Source organism: Amborella trichopoda, chromosome 1, assembly GCF_054954075.1.
Source record: "Amborella trichopoda isolate Santa Cruz 75 chromosome 1, AtrichopodaSantaCruz75HAP2 v2.0, whole genome shotgun sequence".
Lineage (NCBI taxonomy): Eukaryota > Viridiplantae > Streptophyta > Magnoliopsida > Amborellales > Amborellaceae > Amborella > Amborella trichopoda.
In genome coordinates, this window is record NC_142336.1 from 45,800,500 (window position 1) to 45,822,195 (window position 21,696).

At 33.8% G+C, this 21,696-nt stretch overlaps 1 protein-coding gene across 14 annotated transcripts in view; it reads left to right on the plus strand.

Annotated features, from left to right (window-relative positions):
• SNI1 (negative regulator of systemic acquired resistance (SNI1)) overlaps positions 1-21,696 on the plus strand; it is a 40,208-nt gene that overhangs the window by 11,458 nt on the left and 7,054 nt on the right. For 9 of the 14 annotated variants that reach the window (XR_016056334.1, XR_016056336.1, XR_016056333.1 and 6 more), the window contains 9 exons: positions 10,348-10,413; positions 12,920-13,001; positions 13,105-13,154; positions 13,295-13,510; positions 13,628-13,698; positions 13,806-13,875; positions 13,989-14,054; positions 14,841-14,993; positions 19,358-19,470. Coding sequence is in view for 4 of the 14 variants with exons in the window: in XM_088867950.1 (XP_088724076.1) it covers positions 10,348-10,413; positions 12,920-13,001; positions 13,105-13,154; positions 13,295-13,510; positions 13,628-13,698; positions 13,806-13,875; positions 13,989-14,054; positions 14,841-14,993; positions 19,358-19,470 (887 nt within the window). In the remaining 10 variants the exon portion in view is untranslated. Of the gene's footprint in view, positions 1-10,347; positions 10,414-12,919; positions 13,002-13,104; positions 13,155-13,294; positions 13,511-13,627; positions 13,699-13,805; positions 13,876-13,988; positions 14,055-14,840; positions 14,994-17,253; positions 17,427-19,357; positions 19,471-21,696 lie in introns of all 14 variants that reach the window. The other 5 variants (XR_016056313.1, XR_016056303.1, XR_016056299.1 and 2 more) reach the window with 1 other exon arrangement.

Below are 21,696 nucleotides of genomic sequence, written 5' to 3' on the forward strand. Positions count from 1 at the left end.
CCCTGAACATGATAGTATGGTTTTAAGTCATTTGGTCTAAATAATCATTGGGATGATATGATTTGAGTAAATGATTGAATTCTACTATATCTTCTTCAGTATGTAGTTCAGAGCTATTGTTATGAAGTTCAAGGTTTGAATTCTTGTTTTTAATTGGGATAATTCTATTTTTACATTATTGACTTCGGTTTTGAGGTCAGTAATAGTAGGCTCTTTTTGGGTAGCTTCATGTTGACTGATCCTTTTCATGATGTCAGAAAAATTATAATTATCAGGAGGCTTGATCAATGGTGTATGTTCTGTTTTTGATTTGGTTAAATTGATAAACTGAGTAATTATTTCTCTTTTTTCATTGGGGTCGGATATTTTTTCTATTAAATCTAGAATAAGATTGTCTTCTTTTGTTAATGTATGAATATCAGAGGATGTAACAGGACATTTACATATTTCATTATTTTCGATATCCGAACTAGTATCTGACCAATAAAAGTCATCATTATGAATTGTGCCTATAAAGGAAGTATCACTACTGGAAGAAGTAGTATCTGAATCTGAACTACCTGAAGAATCATATAATTGAATGATATCATAGATCTTATTTCTGATGGATTCGTCTATGGTAATAGAATCTAATTTTTGTTTTAGTTTGCATTGACTTTTGTAATGGCCTACTTTGCCACATTTATAACAAACAGGTAATTTTTTCTTATTTTGAAATGATTTAGAAGCAAAGCGTTTTGTAAATTTCTTATATTTTTTCATTTTAGTTGGAAAGGATTTATATGTCTTATCGGGTTTATCTCGATGTTTCTTCTTTTTATAAACTTTATGAATTTTATGTGGTTTAGTTTTTTCTATATGTCCTTGATCCATATGATAGCCAAATTGTTGGCAGAAATCTCCTAATTCCTTTTTGCCACTTAAATTCTGCTTATCAAGTTGCTTTTTGAGTTTTAAATCTGTGCATAGGGCTAGGCCCTCATCACATATTTCTGAAGATAATTCTCCTAATGTATATTGGGAATAATTTATGAATCCTCATTCCAAAGGAAAACAGCCAATGGATCTTATCCCAAGCAATAGGTATGGGCCTCTTATGCCCAACCATTCTTTGCTCGACCTAACACCAATGTCACCTCTGAGATCCACGAACGTACCAGAATATATAATACAGACCCCTCCTCAAAGTCCATTAGCCACTCCAAGCCCAGCATTTTCTCCAGCATCATACCCACATAAACAGACCTCAAACTCCCCCAGATCCATTTATATTGATACCGCCTTTTTACCAGAAGCCATTATTTCAGATAATCATGCTGAACTAGACCCATATAAAATAGCTCCCTTTTACTTATCCAATCACATGAATTCATCCTATGGTATTAAGACTCGCGAATGGTATGAGGCTATACTCATGGAAACTGGTTCAGCTATATATATATATATATATATATATGACTAAAGCTTTTCGCTTAGTTTCAAGATCAGTTATTTTATCAATCAAGTCTATAATTAGATTCTCTTCCTTAGTGAGGGTATTACAAAAACATGTAGTATCGAGATTATATTATTATGATCAGAGTCGGAACTGCTAAAGATTAAATCTTCATCTCTAATTTCTCCTGTTAGCATTTCCATATCAGAATCAGAAGAACTTTCAGAAGCCTCCTCATCAATTTGTCCTATATTAAACAGTTGTTCTTTAATATTATTATCTAGTTGTAGGGAATTTATCTTTCTCTTGACTCTTACATTTATTTTATAATGTCCTACTTTGCCACAGTTAAAGCAGAATTTCTAAAAGAGGCATATTTAGGGGAAATTTTTTTAGAAAATTTCTCTTTGACAGAGGTTTTATTAGGTCCTGTCTTATTGATGTATTTTTTATTTTTATACCTTGTCTTACTAGGATCTTTGAAAGAATGAAGGGTATTATACCCAAATTGTTCACAAAAATCTCCTAATTCTTTTCTTCTAGTGATCCTTTGCTTTTCTAACTGTCTTTTTAATTTCAGATATGTACAGAGAGCAAGGCCTTTTGCACATATTTCTACATATAATTCCCCTAGAGTGTATAAAGAATATGGAATAATTCTGCTATGTTTATTTTTTAGCCGCGTCTTGACTTTTTCGGCAAAAAAGATGAGGTAGACCGGCAATAAATTTTTCTTTTCAATGATCTGATTTACTATCTTCTCTAGAATGGAGTTTAGAGAAAAACATGTCTTTATACCACTTGTAATGAGATAAAGTTGGGCATCTCAAATTAGAGAGTAGGTCTTCAGACCTAGCATCAAGCAAAGCAGTACTTCCCACGAAGTGGAGAGTAATTGTATATATAAGAGTATTAACAACATCACTTTCATTATTTATTATATCTTGACCAAATTCATATTTGACTGCCCATTGCTTAGTGGGACCTAATATTTCATTTTTTGTATTTTCATCCATGTGGAAATCTCACCATCCTCTTAACCATCCAGTAAATCCACAGATGATGGATTTAGCTATTTCTTGATCTTGGTTTTCGCTTATTTTGCAGGCAGTTGCATACATGGTCATATGTTTCATAAGATCAAGAATTTGATTTTTTGACATTCCATCAATATTCCAATTTACTATAGATATTCCAGAATAGGATATAGAACTTGTAATTAAATCTTCCTCAAATTGGAGATCTACAGGAGTAGGCCTAGGATAATACATACAGCTAAGACAAATAATAAACCTTCTACTCCTCTCGTACGTACTGAAGACTATAGTTTTGCTGATATCCTTAGAAGAGTAGAAAACAAAAATGATTATAATAAAGGGCTTTCTCTCTCTGAACTAAGACATGAGATAAATGAGGTTCGTAATGAACTAATAAGTTTAAAAAATAGAGTCCATATTATAGAATTAGTTTCTAACCCTTTAGAAGATAACCCTATTAATGAACCTACTGATGATGAAATAGAATTCAATAATATTATAAAAAATTATAAAAATCTTCTGCCCCCCGAGGCAGAGAATACTCTTCCTAAGGTAATTGATGAACCATAATCTTCTGATATGAATGCAATACAAGATTGTAATTATGTTAGCCTTCTTGATAGAGTAATCACTCAAAATGGTTTACCATAATAAAAATAGTCATTCAAAAAGAATATAGTTTTCAACTGCTCTAATAGATTCAGGAGCAGATTTAAATTGTATAAATGAAGGACTTGTCCCTACTAAATATTTTAGTAAGACAACACAAGTCTTAAATACGGCAGATGACAGTAAAATGATTATAAACTATAAACTTTCTGATGCCGCAGTCTGTAATAATGGTAACTGCTTTGAATTCCCTTTTATTATGGTTAAAGGATTAAGCCAATCTGTAATCCTAGGAACTCCATTTTTAAATATGCTTTATCTAATAAAGATTGATAGTACTGGAATTTAAGCTAATATTGAAGGACATGATGTAAAATTCAATTTTATTGAAAAACCCAAAATTCGAGAAATCAATAATATAAAAGAGGAAATCTCTCATAAAGAAAAATTCTTATAGTACCTCAAGGAAGAAATAAAATATAAAATAATAGAAATCAAGCTCTTGCTTCCTGAAAATAAACGAACAATAGAAAGCTTTAGAAATAATATTGAAAAGGGGATATGTGCTGAACTCCCAAATGCTTTTTGGAACAGACAAAAACATATTGTTGATTTACTCTATGAGGCTGATTTTCATGAGGATAAAATTCCTGCAAAAGCTAGGCCTATTCAAATGAATCATAGACTTTTAGAAATTTGTAAAAAAGAGATTGCTGAGTTACTTCAGAGAAAACTTATTCGGAAAAGTTCTTCTTCTTGGAGTTGTTCAGCATTTTATGTTGAAAAAGCCTCTGAATTAGAACGGGGTGCACTTAGATTGGTTATAAATTATAAACCTCTCAATAAAGCTCTAAGATGGATAAGATATCTCATTCCTAATAAGAGGGATCTTGTGGATAGACTTGTTAATGTTTGTATTTTCTCAAAATTCGATCTAAAGTCTGTATATTGGTAAGTCCAGATTGCTGAAAAAGATCGTTATAAAACTGCTTTTAATGTTCCTTTTGGGCAATCTGAGTGGAATGTTATGCCCTTTGGTCTAAAAAATGCCCCTTCAGAGTTTCAAAATATTATGAATGATATTTTTAATCCCTATACTAATTCATGATTGTATATATTGATGATGTCCTAGTTTTCTCTGAAAATCTAGAACAACATTTAAACACCTAAATGTTTTTATTAAAGCAATTAAGATGGCTGGCTTAGTAGTTTTTGCAAGAAAGATTAGCCTTTGCCAAACAAAAATCAGATTTCTGGGACATAACATTTTCCAAGGAAGAATAATCCCCATTGATAGAGCCATTGATTTTGCTAATAAATTCCCCGATATAATCAAGGATAAAATTGAACTCCAAAGATTTCTTGGCTGTCTCAATTATATTGCTGATTTCTATAAAGACTTGGCCATTGATGCTAAGCCTTATTCCAAAGGTTAAAAAAGAATCCTTTTGAATGGACGGATATGCACACTTCAGCCGTTTGAAAAATAAAAATAAAGGAAAAAGAATTACCCTGCCTTACACTCTTCGATCCTACTGCTTTTAAACTCATTGAATGTGATGCTTCAGAAAAAGGATTGGGAGGGATTTTAAAACAACAGATTTCAAATAAAGAACAGTTGGTTCGTTTTACTTCTAAAGCTTGGAATCCAACCCAACAAAATTATTCTACTTTTCAAAAGGAAATCCTAGCCATTGTCTACTGTGTGACAAAATTTCAAAGTGATCTACTCAATAAAAAATTCTTAATTCGGGCTGACTGTAAAGTTGCAAAAGATATACTCCACAAAGATGTAAAAAATCTCGTTTCAAAACGGATCTTTGCTCGATGGCAAGGTATTCTCTCCTCCTTTGAATTTGACATTGAACATATAAAAGGTACTACTAATTATCTTCCTGACTTTTTTACCCGAGAATTTTTGCAGGGAGGGCAAGAGGAGTCTATCAAAAAAGGGAATTATGGAAATAGTCCCTGTTCCAAGTAAAGCCTTGGCATTATCATCATCACCAATAACCTCAAAACAATTAATCAAAAAACAAGCTCAGGAAATAACGTTTTCTCCTAAACCAATACCGTTAGCCGTAAGTACACCTGGCGAAAAGAGCAAATTTGTAGAAACTTCCTTCATAACTATTATCATAATAGAAGATGACCACAAGGATAAAGATCCCGGTGAAATAGCTGCAATATACTTGAGAAATTATCTACATCCTAATAATGGAGAAAAGAATAGAGAATGGTTTGAAACCATTCTTATTGAAACAGGATCAATAACTGTGGTCCATTTCTATAAAAAGAATACTAATATGATTGCGTATTCTAAAATCCAAATATGAAAAATAATTTCATATAAAGAGTGAGGTTCTGACCCTCTGAAACCCAGAAAATTACAAGCTAAAGGTTTCAATAATAAATACTACCAATATTTTGAATATATCAAAGCTTGCCATGAGGTATTTGCTTTTCAAAATGATATGAATTTTCATACATGGTTTCTACAAATTAAAATACCAGTAATAGGGGAATTCCCAAACTGGTTCAAAAATTGGTTTCAATTATGGGGCTTCGGAACGGATATGCTACCACCCAATATGCAAGCTTCCCAAAGAAAATTCATAGATTATAATAATAACAGTCCAAAGATAGATCTCTATATGTACTTCATGGCCTTATACCAGATCCCTTGGATCATGAAATGGTCATATCATTTATCGGATGATTATACAAATAATTGGGAATACCTCCCGGAATTAGGAAAACAAATATATATAAAATGGTGGGATGTTTTTGAGAATGACTCTTTAAATCCTGATAAGATAAAGATGAATAAAGTACCATTTCCACCTACCAATACAGATATGAATATGACTGATTACCTAAATAAAATTCGTCAGCAATATCCCAAAGCAACCAAAGAAGAACTCAAGAAAAAGTTGATGCAAATATTCGATGAAGAGGAAAAAGCCATGTCAACATCAACCCAAAATGAAGAAACTTATGAACAGAAAAATGAGGACATGGACTATGGAATCTCACAATAGGACAACACATAATAGAGGACGGAATGACTGCAGTTTACATAGCACACGAGTCCTCAGAATAGTTTACCGACAAAACAGTACCTTCCTTTTACTATTAATACCTTTTACTAATCATACCTTTCGGTCAGCTCAAAGCACTGTTTATACCTTTTTCATCGACATCTTCACATGGAGCGTTTACCGTCGACATCTTTAGTCACCTCAGCACGTGAAGACTTGCTTTTGCTTTACGGACTTGAAATAACAATTTGAAGTCCGCCATAAGCTTAAAAGGAGGAGCGGGTTCCTCAGCATAGGCATCGGAAGAAAAGGGGAGAGGAATCTAGAGTCGGAGAGTATAGTGTCTTATGAGTTTGAGTTGGAAGGATTCGAGTATTTGAGTGGTGTGAACTATATGTGTGACTGTCACTGGGATCATCTACCCAGCTATTGTTTAAGAGGGTGGAAGCTTTCTTTTGGTTTTTGCAAGTGTTGCATGTAAGTGTTTCTTTTTTATATCTTTCCTTATGCAGTTTAAGTTTATTGTTTGCATAAGAACTTGGCATGTCATTTATATAGACTGGATTGTAATACTATTAAAGTTTTTATTTATTACCTTTTTTATATTAAAGTTTTTATTTATTACTGCGCACATTAGTAATGGTCTCAGAGCCATGTTTCGTTTACAGTGGTGAACTGTAGAATAGAATTGTTCTAAAGCTTAGCAAGACTAAGAAATTTCCCACAAAGATAATAGATTGACACTAAAAGTCGTCGTGACCCGAACTACCAGTAGGCCAGGAAGTGCCGTGAAAGGTACAGGGACTGTTTTCGACTGACTCAGTGATCAAAATATTATTCGAAATGGAAAATTTCCTTAAAACACTATCCAGTAGGACAACCTATTCTTCTAGTACACTGCGTGTAAGAAATAGAGAAGAAGTAATTATAAACAATATAGAAAAACAAATCCAAAACTGGAATATCCCCAAAGTCCCAGCTTCTGATGTTTATAGAAAAGGGGCATTTGAGTTCAAAATTAGTTCTTCTATTAAGACCGTAGAACAAATCATCTCTATCACAGATGAGCAGAATAGTTTCCAACTCCTTTCTAATCGCATGATACGAGACCATAAGAATGGAGATTATAAATATTTGCATATAGGACTTGTTCAAGTCGCTATAAAACCACTTACTAGAATATATATGGGATATTCTAAACTTCACAACCCTTCAAATTACAAAGGTTCAAGATAGAGAGAGTTGTGAAGGTTTGATTTATTAATTTTGTTGCGTATTTTTTTAAAAAAGTTACTTTTGTGGGGCAAATTTTTAAATATTACTACAAGACTAAGGGTATTTTTGTCATCTCCAAAAGGGGTAAAATTGAAATTTTAACTAAAAGACAAGGGCACTCTACAAATAAAGTTCCAGGACACTAACTTCCAAAATGTCATTGTACATTTGTGAAAATTTCAAATTTGCTCTTGTTTAATGGTAAAGTTACTTATTTAAATCATTTTTTAATAAAAAAAATAATGATTGTTTTGATAAATACACCCATCACAACCCCTTCTAACTTGAACCTTTGTATTTTGGGGGGTTGTTAACTCTAGACAAACCCTATGTGTGTATATATATATGGGGGAAATACTAGCGTAGGCCAGTAGGCTTATATGAGCCCAACGGGCCAAATTCAATATGGACCGATCCGATGATTATTATTGCATTCCGTATTTAAATTTTAATTTCTTTTTATAAGTCAAAATTACTTGAAATTTTGAGCGTGTGTTTTTTAAAAATAGAATAATCCAATAAAAATATCAAAAAAATATTTTGTTTTTTAAAAATAGGATAATCCAATAAAAATATCAAAAAAATATTTTGTTAGAAATAATTGATCAAAATACCCCCAAAACTTTTCAGGGGTATTTTTGTCAATATATATTGTGAATTATTTTTTAATATTTTTATTAGATGTGCTTTGATTATAAGAATAGATGCTTAAAATTTCACATGATTTGGATTTGTGGAAAAAAATTAAAATACCAAATAAGGTCGTGTTCGTCAGATCAGTTCAGATTGAATCTTGGCTGTTGGACTTATATGTAACTGTAGGCCCACTTGCCTATGCCAGCATTTCCCTATATATATATATGTGTGTGTATGTGTGTGTATATATATATGTGTGTGTATGTACACACACACACACACACGCATACACACACATACATATATATATATATATATATATATATATATATATATGAGAAAAGATCCTGTCAGCCCATGGGCATACTGCTACAGTAAACGCCAATGGCCCAGATTGAATCTGGGCCGATCTGACGATCCCGAATGTCCGGTAGTGTTTGAATTTTAATTTTTTTCTACATATTGGATTGATCTAAAATTTGGAACGTGTGTACATCATAAATAGGTGAATCTTCGAAAAATATAAAAAAAATATTTTACATGAAAAAAATAACCAAAAATACCCCTGTAAAGTTTCGGGGATATTTTTGTCAATTGTTTTTGCGGATTATTTTTTTATATTTTTATTAGGTGTGCTTTGATGAGTAGAATATAGACCTAAAATTTCAAGTGATTTGGATTTATAAAAAAAAATTAAAATTCAAACACGAAAAGAGGTTGTGACTGTCAGATCGGCCCAGATTCAATATGGCTATTGGCGTTTACTGTAGCGGTCTGCTAGTGGGCATACAAAATCCACTCCTTATATATATATATATATATATATATATATATAGGAAGATACTACAAAACGAGTATATGCGAAAATGAATAGTGATTTCGCCTACCCTCATTACCGTCCAAAGTTCACCGCACGATCATGATTGTCCGGTAGTATTTCATTTTTCATTTTTTTTCTACAAATCGGAATGACATGAAATTTGAAGCGTGTGTTTATAAAAAATAGGTGAATCTACGAAAAATATAAAAAAAATATTTTACATGAAAAACATTAGCCAAAATACCCCAAAAATGTTTCGGGGGTATTTTGATCAATTTGTTTTTCGCAAATTATTTTTTTATATTTTTATTAGGTGCGCCTCACTGCGATGTACATACGTTCTAAATTTCAGATCATTCTGATTTGTAGAAAAAAAATGAAGCACTACCAGACAATCGTGATCGTGCGATGAACTTTGGACGGTGATGAGGGTGGACGAAATCACAGTTCATCTTCGTCTATAGGCGTTGGGAAGACTTTTCCATATATATATATATATATAATTTTTTTTTTTTTTTTAATAGTAGTTTGACCAATTTTGGGTTCATCTTTAGCAGCATTGCATCATGACATAGGTGATATGCTGGAATCGATTTCCATTCCAGACACTCCTTTTTTTTTGCCTTCACATGGCTTTTTGCAAAACTTGCGGTGTTTTTGACTTTGTTTTGGCTTTGATCAATTCAACCATTGAGTTCGAGTTTTTCAACACTGCTTCAAACTTGCCCAATTTTGTGGCATGGAGGTATGGTCTCTTAACAAGCTCTTTTTCATACTAAAAACATATTAAAAGAAATCATGTATGCAATGCTGGATTTTGTGAAGTTGATGGAGCCTGGTTGACAAATTCAAAGAAAGATTGATGCAAAAAAAAAGGCTTTTATTTGACATATAAAAGAGATATATATTTTTATTGGTATTTATAATCTAATGCCTTTCGGTACAAAGATAAATGAAAATGTAATTCCCTTTGGTGAAATTGTGGGTGTGCATCACCATCTCCTTGAATCTTTTCTATGGCATGGGTTATCTGATATCTTGTATTCATGTATGACAGTGATATCTTTTCGATGTATGGGCAACATAGGCTTAAGGTCAATTAATCCTATTTTCTGCACTTCGAATGAATGGATTATGGCCTTTAAACTGGGCTGATGTGTTGAATCATATTTTCTGTGCTTATTCATTGTGTTATTATTGGAATTCTTCATATTTTGTGGGGGGGATGCTTATGTCTTTCCCATTGCTCTGTGTATATGCAATTATCGGTTAATTCCTCATCATTAAGTGCTTCACAGTCAGTCTGCTTCCACTGTTAAATTTAGAAATGTGTATGCATCATTGAATTTTTATTTCAGTGAAAATTGTCACGTTTAATTACAGAATTCAGTTCTTTTAAAATATTTTTCTCACATCCTGTACACCCATAACTAATTCGGTATCTAAAATTGATTGTGGGAAAGAATAATCTGATAAAAGTAGTTATTTTTTCAGAAATTTCTTCTGATTACACATGATGTTGCAGAAGCACTTAGCAGTTTGCAGTCCATGGACATAAAAGTAAGTGGAACCACTTTATCCAATGACCTTTATATTTAGCTTGTTTCATTCTCAAAAGTTTAACATTTTATTTTCTTCTTTGAATGACGTGCTCTCTATGATAATATTTTATCTGATACATAATACCTAAATTAAGACGAAGGTCAGGTTATTTCTCAAAATCGTTTATGCATGTTGACTCTGAAAGATTTCTTAGATGGTTGCATGGTTATCTTGATTCTTGTTGCATGGGTAAATTGGAGTCACTTTTAGATGAACCAGAGGCCTTGGCAGGGGTGAGCTTTGTTTTATTCAGATGATGTTTGGTTGAAGGTGGAAGCCAAGAATAAGACAAGTAGGGGCAATAATGGTGATTGTTACCATGTGGGCGACATGGTTTGATAGATATGACGGAATTTAGAAAAAGGTATCTGATTATTGAAGAAGATTTTGGTACCATTTGTTAGAGGATTGGAATGCATCTAACTTTTAACTAAGCCATGCTTGTTTTAGCCAAGTAAAAACAGAGAGATGAGGGTAATTGAGGGAATATTAGTCTTAGTTCTATTAAGTACGAGAAGCACAGAATATATGAGTTTCAGTGAAGGATACAGCTCTGTGACTACCATTTCATGGGAAATTCATCAAAATAAACCTAATATTTGAACTATTTAACATTTTACGTTAGGTGTATTTTGATAATTTCCGAAACCCATTGTGATGCGTTATTTGATGGCTACTTGATATTTGATCAAAAGAACGATGGGTTATTTAGAATTAGATAAAAAAAAATATGGGCAAGATTTGAAATAGTTCAAATCTTAGGTGTACTTTGATAAATTTCCCTTTCTTTATATATGAACAGAACCAGATACCAATTCTATTCAGCATCCATCTTTTGATTTTCTGTTTTGTCGGTGGAATTGATTGCTGTGTGACCCTCTTTTAGGATAAGTATGGTCAGTAAATGATGGTCAATAAATGACCCATACTTTGTTGTTGCCACTGAGTAAGCATGGGTCACTAATGCTAAAAGTACTGGTTGTGGGGGATGCCGTTACTGTCACTGTTATTTTTGGTCTAAGGGTACGTGCCAACTGTTAACTGATAGACACTGGTTCTTGTGCTGCATGGATGGATATTGTCAGAGTGCTTCTATCCGAGATCAATGACATGTGCTATATCCGTATTATTTACATGATTTTCTTAGTATTATATAATCTTGAATGATACATGATCGTATGTCCCTTAGGCTTTAGTTTTGTGGTAGACATCCAGTTTGCAACTGCATGAGGGGGTCAAGAGTTGGATCCTTGAAGAATCTCCAAAAAAACAACCAAGCTTAGAGTGTGTAAATACATCTGGGTAACACGATTATCTGGTTTTATGTTGATCAAACATTAAGTTCGAATGATCAATTTTTCTCTCATGCATACTTGATGTCTATACATGCTTCGTTTGTAAGATGTACGTATAGAAAAGACCATGTAGGAGACTCGTCAAGAAATGTGCATGCATGCGTGTACTAACTACTGGCGTTGTGTGCTTGTCTAAATGGGGAGAATGGCTTGTTGCTTCGGTGACCTCATGCAAGGATTTTGTGTAATCAGAAAAAGAAAAAAGAAAAAAAAAAATAAAAAAAGGAAAAAAAGAATGAAACAGCTCACTCTTCACATGGCAATCTACCCCAAAGCCATCCTGCTCTCAGGTGAGAGATTATGCTGTGGACCTCGTTGGGTTCTCTGTCTTTTCACTCAATTCAACCTCATATCATATATGGTTTTTTGCCTTCTTTCATTTTCAACTAAGTTTGTGGCTAAACCATCCCCTACTTTGCCTCATCTTTGTTACTATATTTTCTTTAGAATGGCCAAAGATAGCAATGAGCCCCCTGAGCACCATTCTTCGATTTGAACAGCTGAGTCTCTGCTGTTTCAGTTGTTGGAAAAAGTATCGAGAATAAAAAATATTGTAATGACTACATTCTGTTACCTTAATCCATACTATTGATAAAAATTTCAGCTTTTATCATACTATTATACTTTCTTTAAGGTTAAAGCATATCTGACTGATTTCAAGTATGGAAGTGGTCTTCTATAAGGTGGAAGAAACAATGAGGCTTAACTCTTTGGAGATGGGTGCCAAATGTGGAGCTTTTATGCTTCTCTACCATCTGCGTGCCCTATTGGGGGGCTCAACCAAGTTTATAAACCTCATATTCTCCTAGAAATACCAGAGTATGCATGAATCTTCTTTCAAGTCATGTTTCGTTGACTTTTTATGATAGATTTTACAGGGACTGAGTATGCTGCAAGAAAACCTTCTTATGCTAATGTTTCCTGCTAAAGGCTAACTAGGTGCTGAAAACGATCAAACTGTATCAAATACAAAATCACACCTTGTTCTTATTAAACAATTAGTATTTACATTTACACTTAGAAGATGGTGACTTTAATACATAAAAGTTTGTGTCATGTAAGCCATTGCATGACTGTAACTTAACCACTTCATGATTTTACCTTTGCAGAGCTTGGGTACTGTATTATTGTTCCAGTATCTTGTGCGTGTTATTGAAGATGATTTCTTGCCTCGATGTGCCATTTATAAAGGTCAGAAGTAACTTTTATAATGATGATGATCCCTGGTCTTTAGGCTTGGCCTTTTGATGCTATTCGGATGGGGAAGCATTCAGTCACCTGCGTTGTATTGCAGATACGGAGGACTGGACTATTCTTAGGGAGTCTTTACTTAACCAACTTCTGGTGAATTCTTAATTTTTGATATGCCCCTTTTTTTCTGCTATAACCAGAACGTAAATGTTTTTCTTCTGCAATGCTGCTTCTCTGATAAATTCCTTTCAGAAAAGTAATTTGAAATTGTTAATGCGGAATGTGATGTTCAGGGGTCAAGAAGATTAAGTTTCAAGACCCTTGTCAGGGATTGCTTGTGCATTTTAACTGGGACGTTAAATAATCATGGTGATATCAATCATTATGATCAGAAGAAGTCACAGCAAAATTTGCCAAGAGACATATGTGATCATGATGTTTTTATGCCCAATGCAGTAACTGAATTAGTGAACGCAACTTATGCCTCTGTCAGGACATTTATATCAATGGTATGCTATCCCAGGTCATTATTTATGTTTCATTTTGATTTTTCAGATGCATCAAGCACCAATACAAGTTGAAAGTTTCTTAAGGTTTTGTTGTTTGACCATGATATTTTCTTGTAGATCATGGAACTTGACACATTAAAGAATGAAGCCAGCATGAGCAGTCGCACTTCCAGGACAGATGGTTTGAGGTATGTTTACTGTCTATAATAGTAGAACGTTTGTCGTAGGAAACTCTCTTTCTCGTTAAACTTTGTTATTATGGGGGTCAAGAATATAATTCTTGGATCTGACATAGGACACCTCTGTTGGAGATAATCCTAGATGAGCTCACATACAGCAAAGAGCTGCTTTTTCCTTTTCTGCAGGTAATTGTACGTCTGTTTACAGTTCCTCTTCATCCTATGTGCAACATCGATATGAGATACTCCTTTGTATTTTATTTTCTGCCTTTTGAAGTTCTCATGATTATGTTTAACAGGGGTTTTCTGAAGCCAAATGGAAGATGGAAATAATCTTACGGTATATTTGGAAGTATTGTGGAGCGGTATTTTTTCACCTTTCTAAACCATTCCTATTACTTTTTGTGAGGACAAATTCACATATAGTTTTCTTAAGGATATAGTTCTCTTTGATCATTGGAATAATTTATAATATATGTAAAAGAATGAAATACACAGAAATATGGTTTCTTTGATGTGATCATGAATGTAATTTGTTCTACAAGTTTGAAGATAGGGTTTGATTTTGATCATAGCAAATCTACGTGTGATCATTACACAAACTATACAGTTGATCACAGGCATAATTGGAAGGTTTTTTTTATTGGATTTGCCCAACCGTTTGAATCAATATTCAAGCTTTTTTAACATCTATCAAAGTAATACTGAGTTTACATTGATGGGAAAACAGTTCATACTTTCTCACATCAGGTGTGTGCTCTTGACTTCAATTGATGTGGTGACATATGTTAGGTCGCTTAAACCCCTTTTCAGAACTTTTTAGAAATGGAAAATACAACTGAATGTCATATCCAACCTTTACATTTTTGATGTCTACATGTGGAGTTTCTGTTGAAATGATCACTCATCGTGCCTTATCTTTAGGAAAGCCTTGTCATCTATCGTTCACATATAATGGCACAGAACAGTTTTCCTCTCATGCTATGCATTTGTGCAGTTTTTTTTCCAAGCTTCGTTTTCATATGTGAATGTGTAAAACTATTTATGGATGGTTCAATTGATCATGTTTTGCGCATAAGGAATGCTTCTCATTATTAATGCCTTGTTTTGAGAAGAAATCTCTGATTGGTGCTCTTTTTTGTTTGCTACAGTTTTCTGTTCAAACAAGGAGTTCTACTAAATCCTTGGATGATAGGACACTTGGCGCTGTCTTGAAGCTCTTTTCAAATGAAGCTAATTCGAAGAAAGCCATTAGAAAAATAAGCATACAAGTTGTTCTAATGCTTCTTTCCCATGGTTTCCAGGTGAGGTTACATTATTCCATTAAGCTGGTGGATGTCATGAACTCAAAATGCTTTTCTTTTTGATGCATAAAACTCTATGCACTTGGTGCTGTATCTTTGACTCAACATTTAATAACTGATGGTATGAGAGTTCAAACTATCTCATGCGTGTGAGTATATTTGCTTTGCTTCTGATCCTGGATTTCAATTCGTGTAAGTTTTCTGATGAAGTTAATAATTATACTTGAATATTATGAAATTTCTAAGCAAAAGAGTTTGCACTTAAGTTCTTTTCATTCTTTGCTGCTTCGTCGACCGTCACCACACATTTATTTTTATATTTTTATTTTTTAAAAATTTTAAGATCTCAAGGGGGAACAACAATACATGCATTCCAGAAATAATAGAAAAAAGTCATGTAAGAAGCAATTGCCATTCATTCATTTAAATCATTCATCTAATGCTTGTTTAAGATAGGATGCACACTGAATACACTTGTTTTGGCGTATGGCTGTTTTATTGTCAACTTATCTTGCTGTAGAGTTCCCTAAATTTCTCCCAACAATTTTCATTATCTTCATGAATATGTTCTTCCAAACTGTAGAATCTTTTGATTTTGGGTCCATTTCAATAACAAAGATGCATTCTTGTATTTTCTACATGTCATTTTATTTTCTATGGGTTATTTATTTGAAAGGTGTGGCTATGTAGAATTCGAAAATATAAATTCAAAAACTTTTCTCTTTTCTTTATTAATAATTAGAATTTCTAGACTCTCGGTTTAAACACTTTATGTACAACTACACTTTATAGCAATACAGTTAACTCTTATCAAGCAATAATTAGAATTTCTACTTTCAATTGCTAAATACAATGCAGAAATAGACCTATTACAATCTAAGATCTTTAACTCTTACTTGCAATAAAACTTCTATTTAAAACTAAATTCAAACTTACAATATGAATTCTAATACAATTAGGAATGCTAATCTAAGTAGGATTCTAGTCCAAGTAGGAATCCTAATCTAATTATAACTCCTAATATAATTAGGATTTTTAAAACAAACATGAATCAAGGACTAAAAATAAACTAATAAAGAAAAACTAGGAGGACTTATTGAACCTTTGCATAGAGTTACCCCCTTAGGACTTAGCACACCCCACACTGGATTCGTGTTGAATCCTTTGAACTAGGAAGCACCCCGCTACTTGGCTAGCTTGGGTGGTGTGTGCCACCCTTATAACCCTGCCTTTTAGGTTGGGCATACCTTCCCTAGAGAGAGAGGAGAGAGGCAACTAGACAGGGGAGTGGAGAAGAGGAGACACAGAGAGAGGTCTGAACTGAAGGGTGAAGAGAACGAGGGGATGACCCCTCCTTATATAAGCCTAATGGGCCTAGGGTATTCCAACTTCCAACCTGGATTAGGATTCAATATTAGGATTTCTAGGTAATCTGTGAGGTAAGAGAGATCAAATCAGAGCCATCTATCACTGAAATCAGCCATCATGCTAGGGAGGAATCTTAGGAACCTTATCCTTCTGAATTTTTGACCCACATCCACTTCTAGTTAGACTAAAACTAAATCTTCCATAGTCTCATAAAATTCGGACTCTTTACTCATATAGAATTAACTTTTAATAACTTTAGAAGTCAAAGTTAAGATGAAGATTCAATTCAAGGTCATAGGAAAATATTTTTCAACAAAATTTTCTTACAAGATTTCATCAAAATTTTGTCGTAACAAAATTAATATTTTAAATTTAGTGGAGTGTCCCACCTATGTGGCCCATTTTGGCCCCACGTTACACCCCATGTGGGCCATGGCCCCTAGCCCCCACGTGGATCCCACCTTGCCCCTACTAAGTTTTAGACTATCATCACTGCCCGTTTAAGGGATTTGATAAAATAATTTTTAAAATTCTGAAAAATATTTAAAAATTACAGAAATATAAATAAAGCTGAAAACATATTTCTGAAGTGTTTAAAAATTCTGAAGCACTTAGAAATAGCTCTAGAAATGGATTGGTACCAATGGGTCAATAAAAATGATTGTCCACATTACATGTGCTAGGATATGTGATCCACAATTATCTTTTTGAACCAACCCAATAAGACTCATGACCTATAGTCATACATAGGGGCTCATGATAGTGTCAGGGGAAGAATTTCTACGCACATGTCCATGTATCCCTTTGTTGGGTTGCTTCCCAGAATAGGTGGCTGTCATAAGTGCATGTGATGCAACATATTTTGTTGAGAATTTGACCCTAGTTCTTACAGGCCTACAACCTTATACAGGAGATACGAAGCTCTCTTGGTCTGTATACGTCATCCTTGGGCATCTCTCTAGTTTCAATAAGGGGTGACCCCTCCAGAAAACCCTCAATAGTAGTGCCTATGCCTATGGGAAAGGATTTTGGACATGATCTGGGCCATGGACCACTCAATTATAGGTCAGCAACCGACATTCATTCCCACTGAAGTGTACGATTTATTATATGTTATTTTTATATGCTCTCACAGGCTTTAAAGGCCACAAACCCCAATATTGTTGTCAATTTCAGACCACATTCTTGAATTTTATTTATTTATTTATTGTTTCTATTGTCATACTTCATTTTAGTTTTTGGGGAAAATTATCGAAATGCACCTTCCTTTTGCAACTATTTCGAATGATGATCATTTGTATTTGGTTGGGTATTTTGAAATTAAATTTAAGGAAATGTGTAATGTTAAATAATTCATCTCTTATGTGCATTTTGATAAATTTCCGTATTTGTTATTTCCTTGGAACATTTGGCTATCTTAACCTTTATTCCGTTTGTCATTTATTTGCTACAGTGTTCACTTTTTCTTTCTCTTGTAGTCTTATGTTTCCGCTGTTACATTATTAAAAGGTCCTTATAATTTCCAGTATGTTAATTTTTTTATTATCTCATTTCTTTGATTTAATGTGCAATTTTTACCTGCTGTTAGGTTTGGTATGTCGAGTCCTTTTTTGTGTTTTCTTTTTGTTCTTTTAAGTATACACTTTACCTGACTTTTTATCTATTTTAACCCTTTTTTTTTTTTTTTTTTTCTGTTATCTTTCTTTTCTACATTGTTCTTTATATTCTTTTTCCCCCTCATTTCTTTTAGTTCTATTTGTTTCTGTCTTTGCTTCTGATGTTTAATACTTTTATTTTGCTTTATTGTTTTTCTTACCATTTCTACATGTTGGACCATTATTCTTCTCTGGGTGCAGTTTGTATAGAACCTAGGCTCTAAACAATCAAATTAGTGCCTACCTTCAAATAGTGTCGAGAAATTTGGTTTTAATACTGGAAATATTTGTGATAGCCTTAAAATATATTTTCATCTTTATTTATAAAGTTTAAAGCTTCAAAAATAATGTAGATCGACAGATATATGAAAACTTGAAAATTGACGATCCAAAAATGCATTACAAAATACACTATTTCCAAAACTTGAAATTCATTTTTTTTCTCATGTCCATGCATTTTGATGTCAAGATGATCAATTTGAGGATATTTGTGCATCAAAACAACCCCTTCTAGTGAAATTTTTGAGGTAGGCTCTTATTTGATTGTTTAGAGCCTCGGCTCTATATAAACTTTTCCCTTCTTCTATACATGCCCTTTTTTTATTGGCAACTGTAATTTTGGGTCCTTAAAATATTTATTTAGTACTGCAATCTGTTTTCAGAAACAGTCTATCTTGTCATGGATTCCTGTTCCTTGTTTGATTTTTTGATGTGTATTTTGATGATGATAATGGATTCTCATTCTGTTACCACTTCACCACAAAAAAGAAATTCTCATTATACTATTACAAGTATTTCAGTTTAATCTAGATTTCTGGCCCACAGTTTTATTGGAAACTGTATAACTTTATAGAATTCAATTGTCTGAAGTCCGATGATAAGGATCTGTTTTAGGATGGCCTGCCTTTATGTAAAAAGGACCACACTATTTTGGATATGGTTTTGTAATGAACAGAACTGGATGTAATGGCAGTTTATTTTATTTATTTATTAACAAAATTTACACTGTATTGTTTAAAAATGTATACATGAAATTGGCCCATGGCCTCAAATGAAATTTGAACAATGGTCTAGATAAAATGTCCTTTCAGGAATGAAATGGGTTGATGTGAAAATTATCAATGCATACACAACCCTGTGTGCCTTGTGCCATGCATACTTCCAAGAGACTTGTATGTTGTCACAAATTTCAAAGATTTGGCCCTGCAACTATTCGAGGATACAAACCTTAGATATGATTGTTTTATGAGCCTTTGGGACCTCATCATGGAAATGATTTTGGGTAATTGAGCTCATTCTCTTAATATTCCTGTAATGGTTTTACTGGCTTCTTCTGTTCAGGCTTATTTATCTCTACATCAGGACTGGAAGTACCACAAGGATCATGAAAATTCTGTGGCACATATCTCGAAGAGTCTGATTTTGGCTTTTCGCAATCTGCAGATTGCTGATGGGTGAGTGTTCGTTGTCACTATCTGTTAGACCGTAGCATATGTTATGTTAGAGCAGTGCCGCCTTCTTATGTCTCCTGATTCAACAAATAACTTTCCAATATGAAATCAATGCACATTATGGACGTCAAGCTGCATTAAATAGCTCGTATGTTCTGGAGAACCTTGCTTAGCAGTTGCCGTGAAGTGCATTGTATCTTCTTCATTGTTAGGATTGACTTTTCAAATGACCAAGAATTAATGCAAATCCTGCATGTGGAATGTGAAATTTCTAGTACTATGAGATTGTGAAGTCGAGAAAAACTAATTTTCAATGACAACAATGGGGGTTCAAAGATTGTATCAAATGACAAATACTTTTTGAGGTTAATATGCACAATGGATTACCCAATTACATATATGCTACTTAATCAAGTATAAACTATGATAGCAAATGGCTCAAGACCCACCTTAAACTGAGGCGACATTCCTACATTAAGGATTTTCATTCACTTCCCTGTCACATTCTGATGAAGGACTTGTTAGATTTGCAAACTTGTTTATGCTAGCATGATATTGTCCTTGAACATTCCATACTTAGTATTGTGGTTGCCTTACATCTGGTCTTAGAAGACAAGATTGAGAGCTATTTTATTGACTCCATATGAAACCCATACTAATACCAAATACTTCTAAATCTAAAATAATAGAAAGATTTAGAATATAAAATGGATAAAATATGAACTTATGCATTATGGTATTTGTCATAATATAAAACTATGCATTAAGATATGTATTGTAATATTGTCTCTGTAAAGAGTTTGTGCCTATATTATGAGCCTAGATCTCCTAATCAAAAAGGGGGAGGGCCTTCCCACCTAGTAACCGGGGCACCATTCAGGAAAAAGAGGCAGAGGGTTTGGTGCTTCCATGGGAGTAAATTGTACTTTTTTTTCTGGTGGGCTAAACCTGTTTAGCAGAATTTTGTGGATCGCCTCCATGCATCATAGAGATCAATCTTAAAAAACAAAAAAGTTGAATTCGCACCCTAAAAATTGGTCCAAACGATAACCACTCCGACAGTTACTTCGACCATGCATTTGATGGATGTTCAAATCTATGTTTTCAATAGCTCCAAAATCATGTCTTTTCTTAGGAAATTGTTTATATAGTGAGTCAAAGGTGATTCGCGAGATTTCAGATCAAAGGAGAGAAGGGAAATTTGTCAAACAATACCCAAGATATGATGTAGTTAGCATCTCATCCATTTCTTTGGGTTTAATTTCATAATGCATCAAAGGAAACATAATCATGGATTCGAATTTCTAAGTGGGGCACTTTCCAATTTTTTCCCTCCATCAGATTTAAATGGTTTCTAATTGTGGGGACATCAAGAAGAGAGAAAAAGAGCCTGATGCTCAAGGCTAGAGAGAGAAACACCATCACAAGACTCATAAACCCAATCACTGAGAACAGTCCTGTGAGATAAAGGAGTGGGTAATATTAAGCCCAGATTGAACATGGTTTGATTGATTTCAGCCTGTGTTTTGTGCAATAGGACTGAGAGAAAGGACTTGGTGTGATTAAACCCAGATCAAACTAGGTTTAATCGGTTTCATTCTTGAAGGCTAATGTGCAATTGATTGAACTGCTTATTGAGGGTTGGTTTTCCATCTCTCTCTGTTTGACCGAGTCAATGAAGAAGCGTTCTATATTCGAGTCAAACAGTGGAGCTGTTTCTTCATGGCCTTTGTTTCAAAGACTCGTCTTCTTGTAAGGCTGAGCCATATGGAGTAGCAGTGAAGATTCCTGCCAGTCATGAAGTTCCCGAACATATTCCTCCAAATCATAAGGTTCTATTGAGAAAAGAAAAAGGCGACTTGGGTTATTCAGGCTTTTTGATGTAGTTAGAACAGAGAGAAAGGAAGGTGATCAGAGACATTGAGAAGGTTAGAGTTGAGTTTGAAGCAAAGAGTGTGGAGATGGAGAACAGGGGAACTACGATAATGGCTTCGATCCAATTGGATATATAAAAGTTGATCTCTAGTGGCCAGGAAAATGGCTGGAAATTTAGTGGCAAAGGCCACAGAGAGTGATTAAAAAGAGGGAGGGGTTAGAGAGTTAGAGAGAGATAGTGGGGTTAGAGAGGGGAAACTAGGGCTTCTAGTCCCTGGTTTCAAAAATCTACATGGTCCATATTCTTGGACAGTGGATAAGGCTGCAGTCTTAATTGTTAGGGTAAGGCCGAAG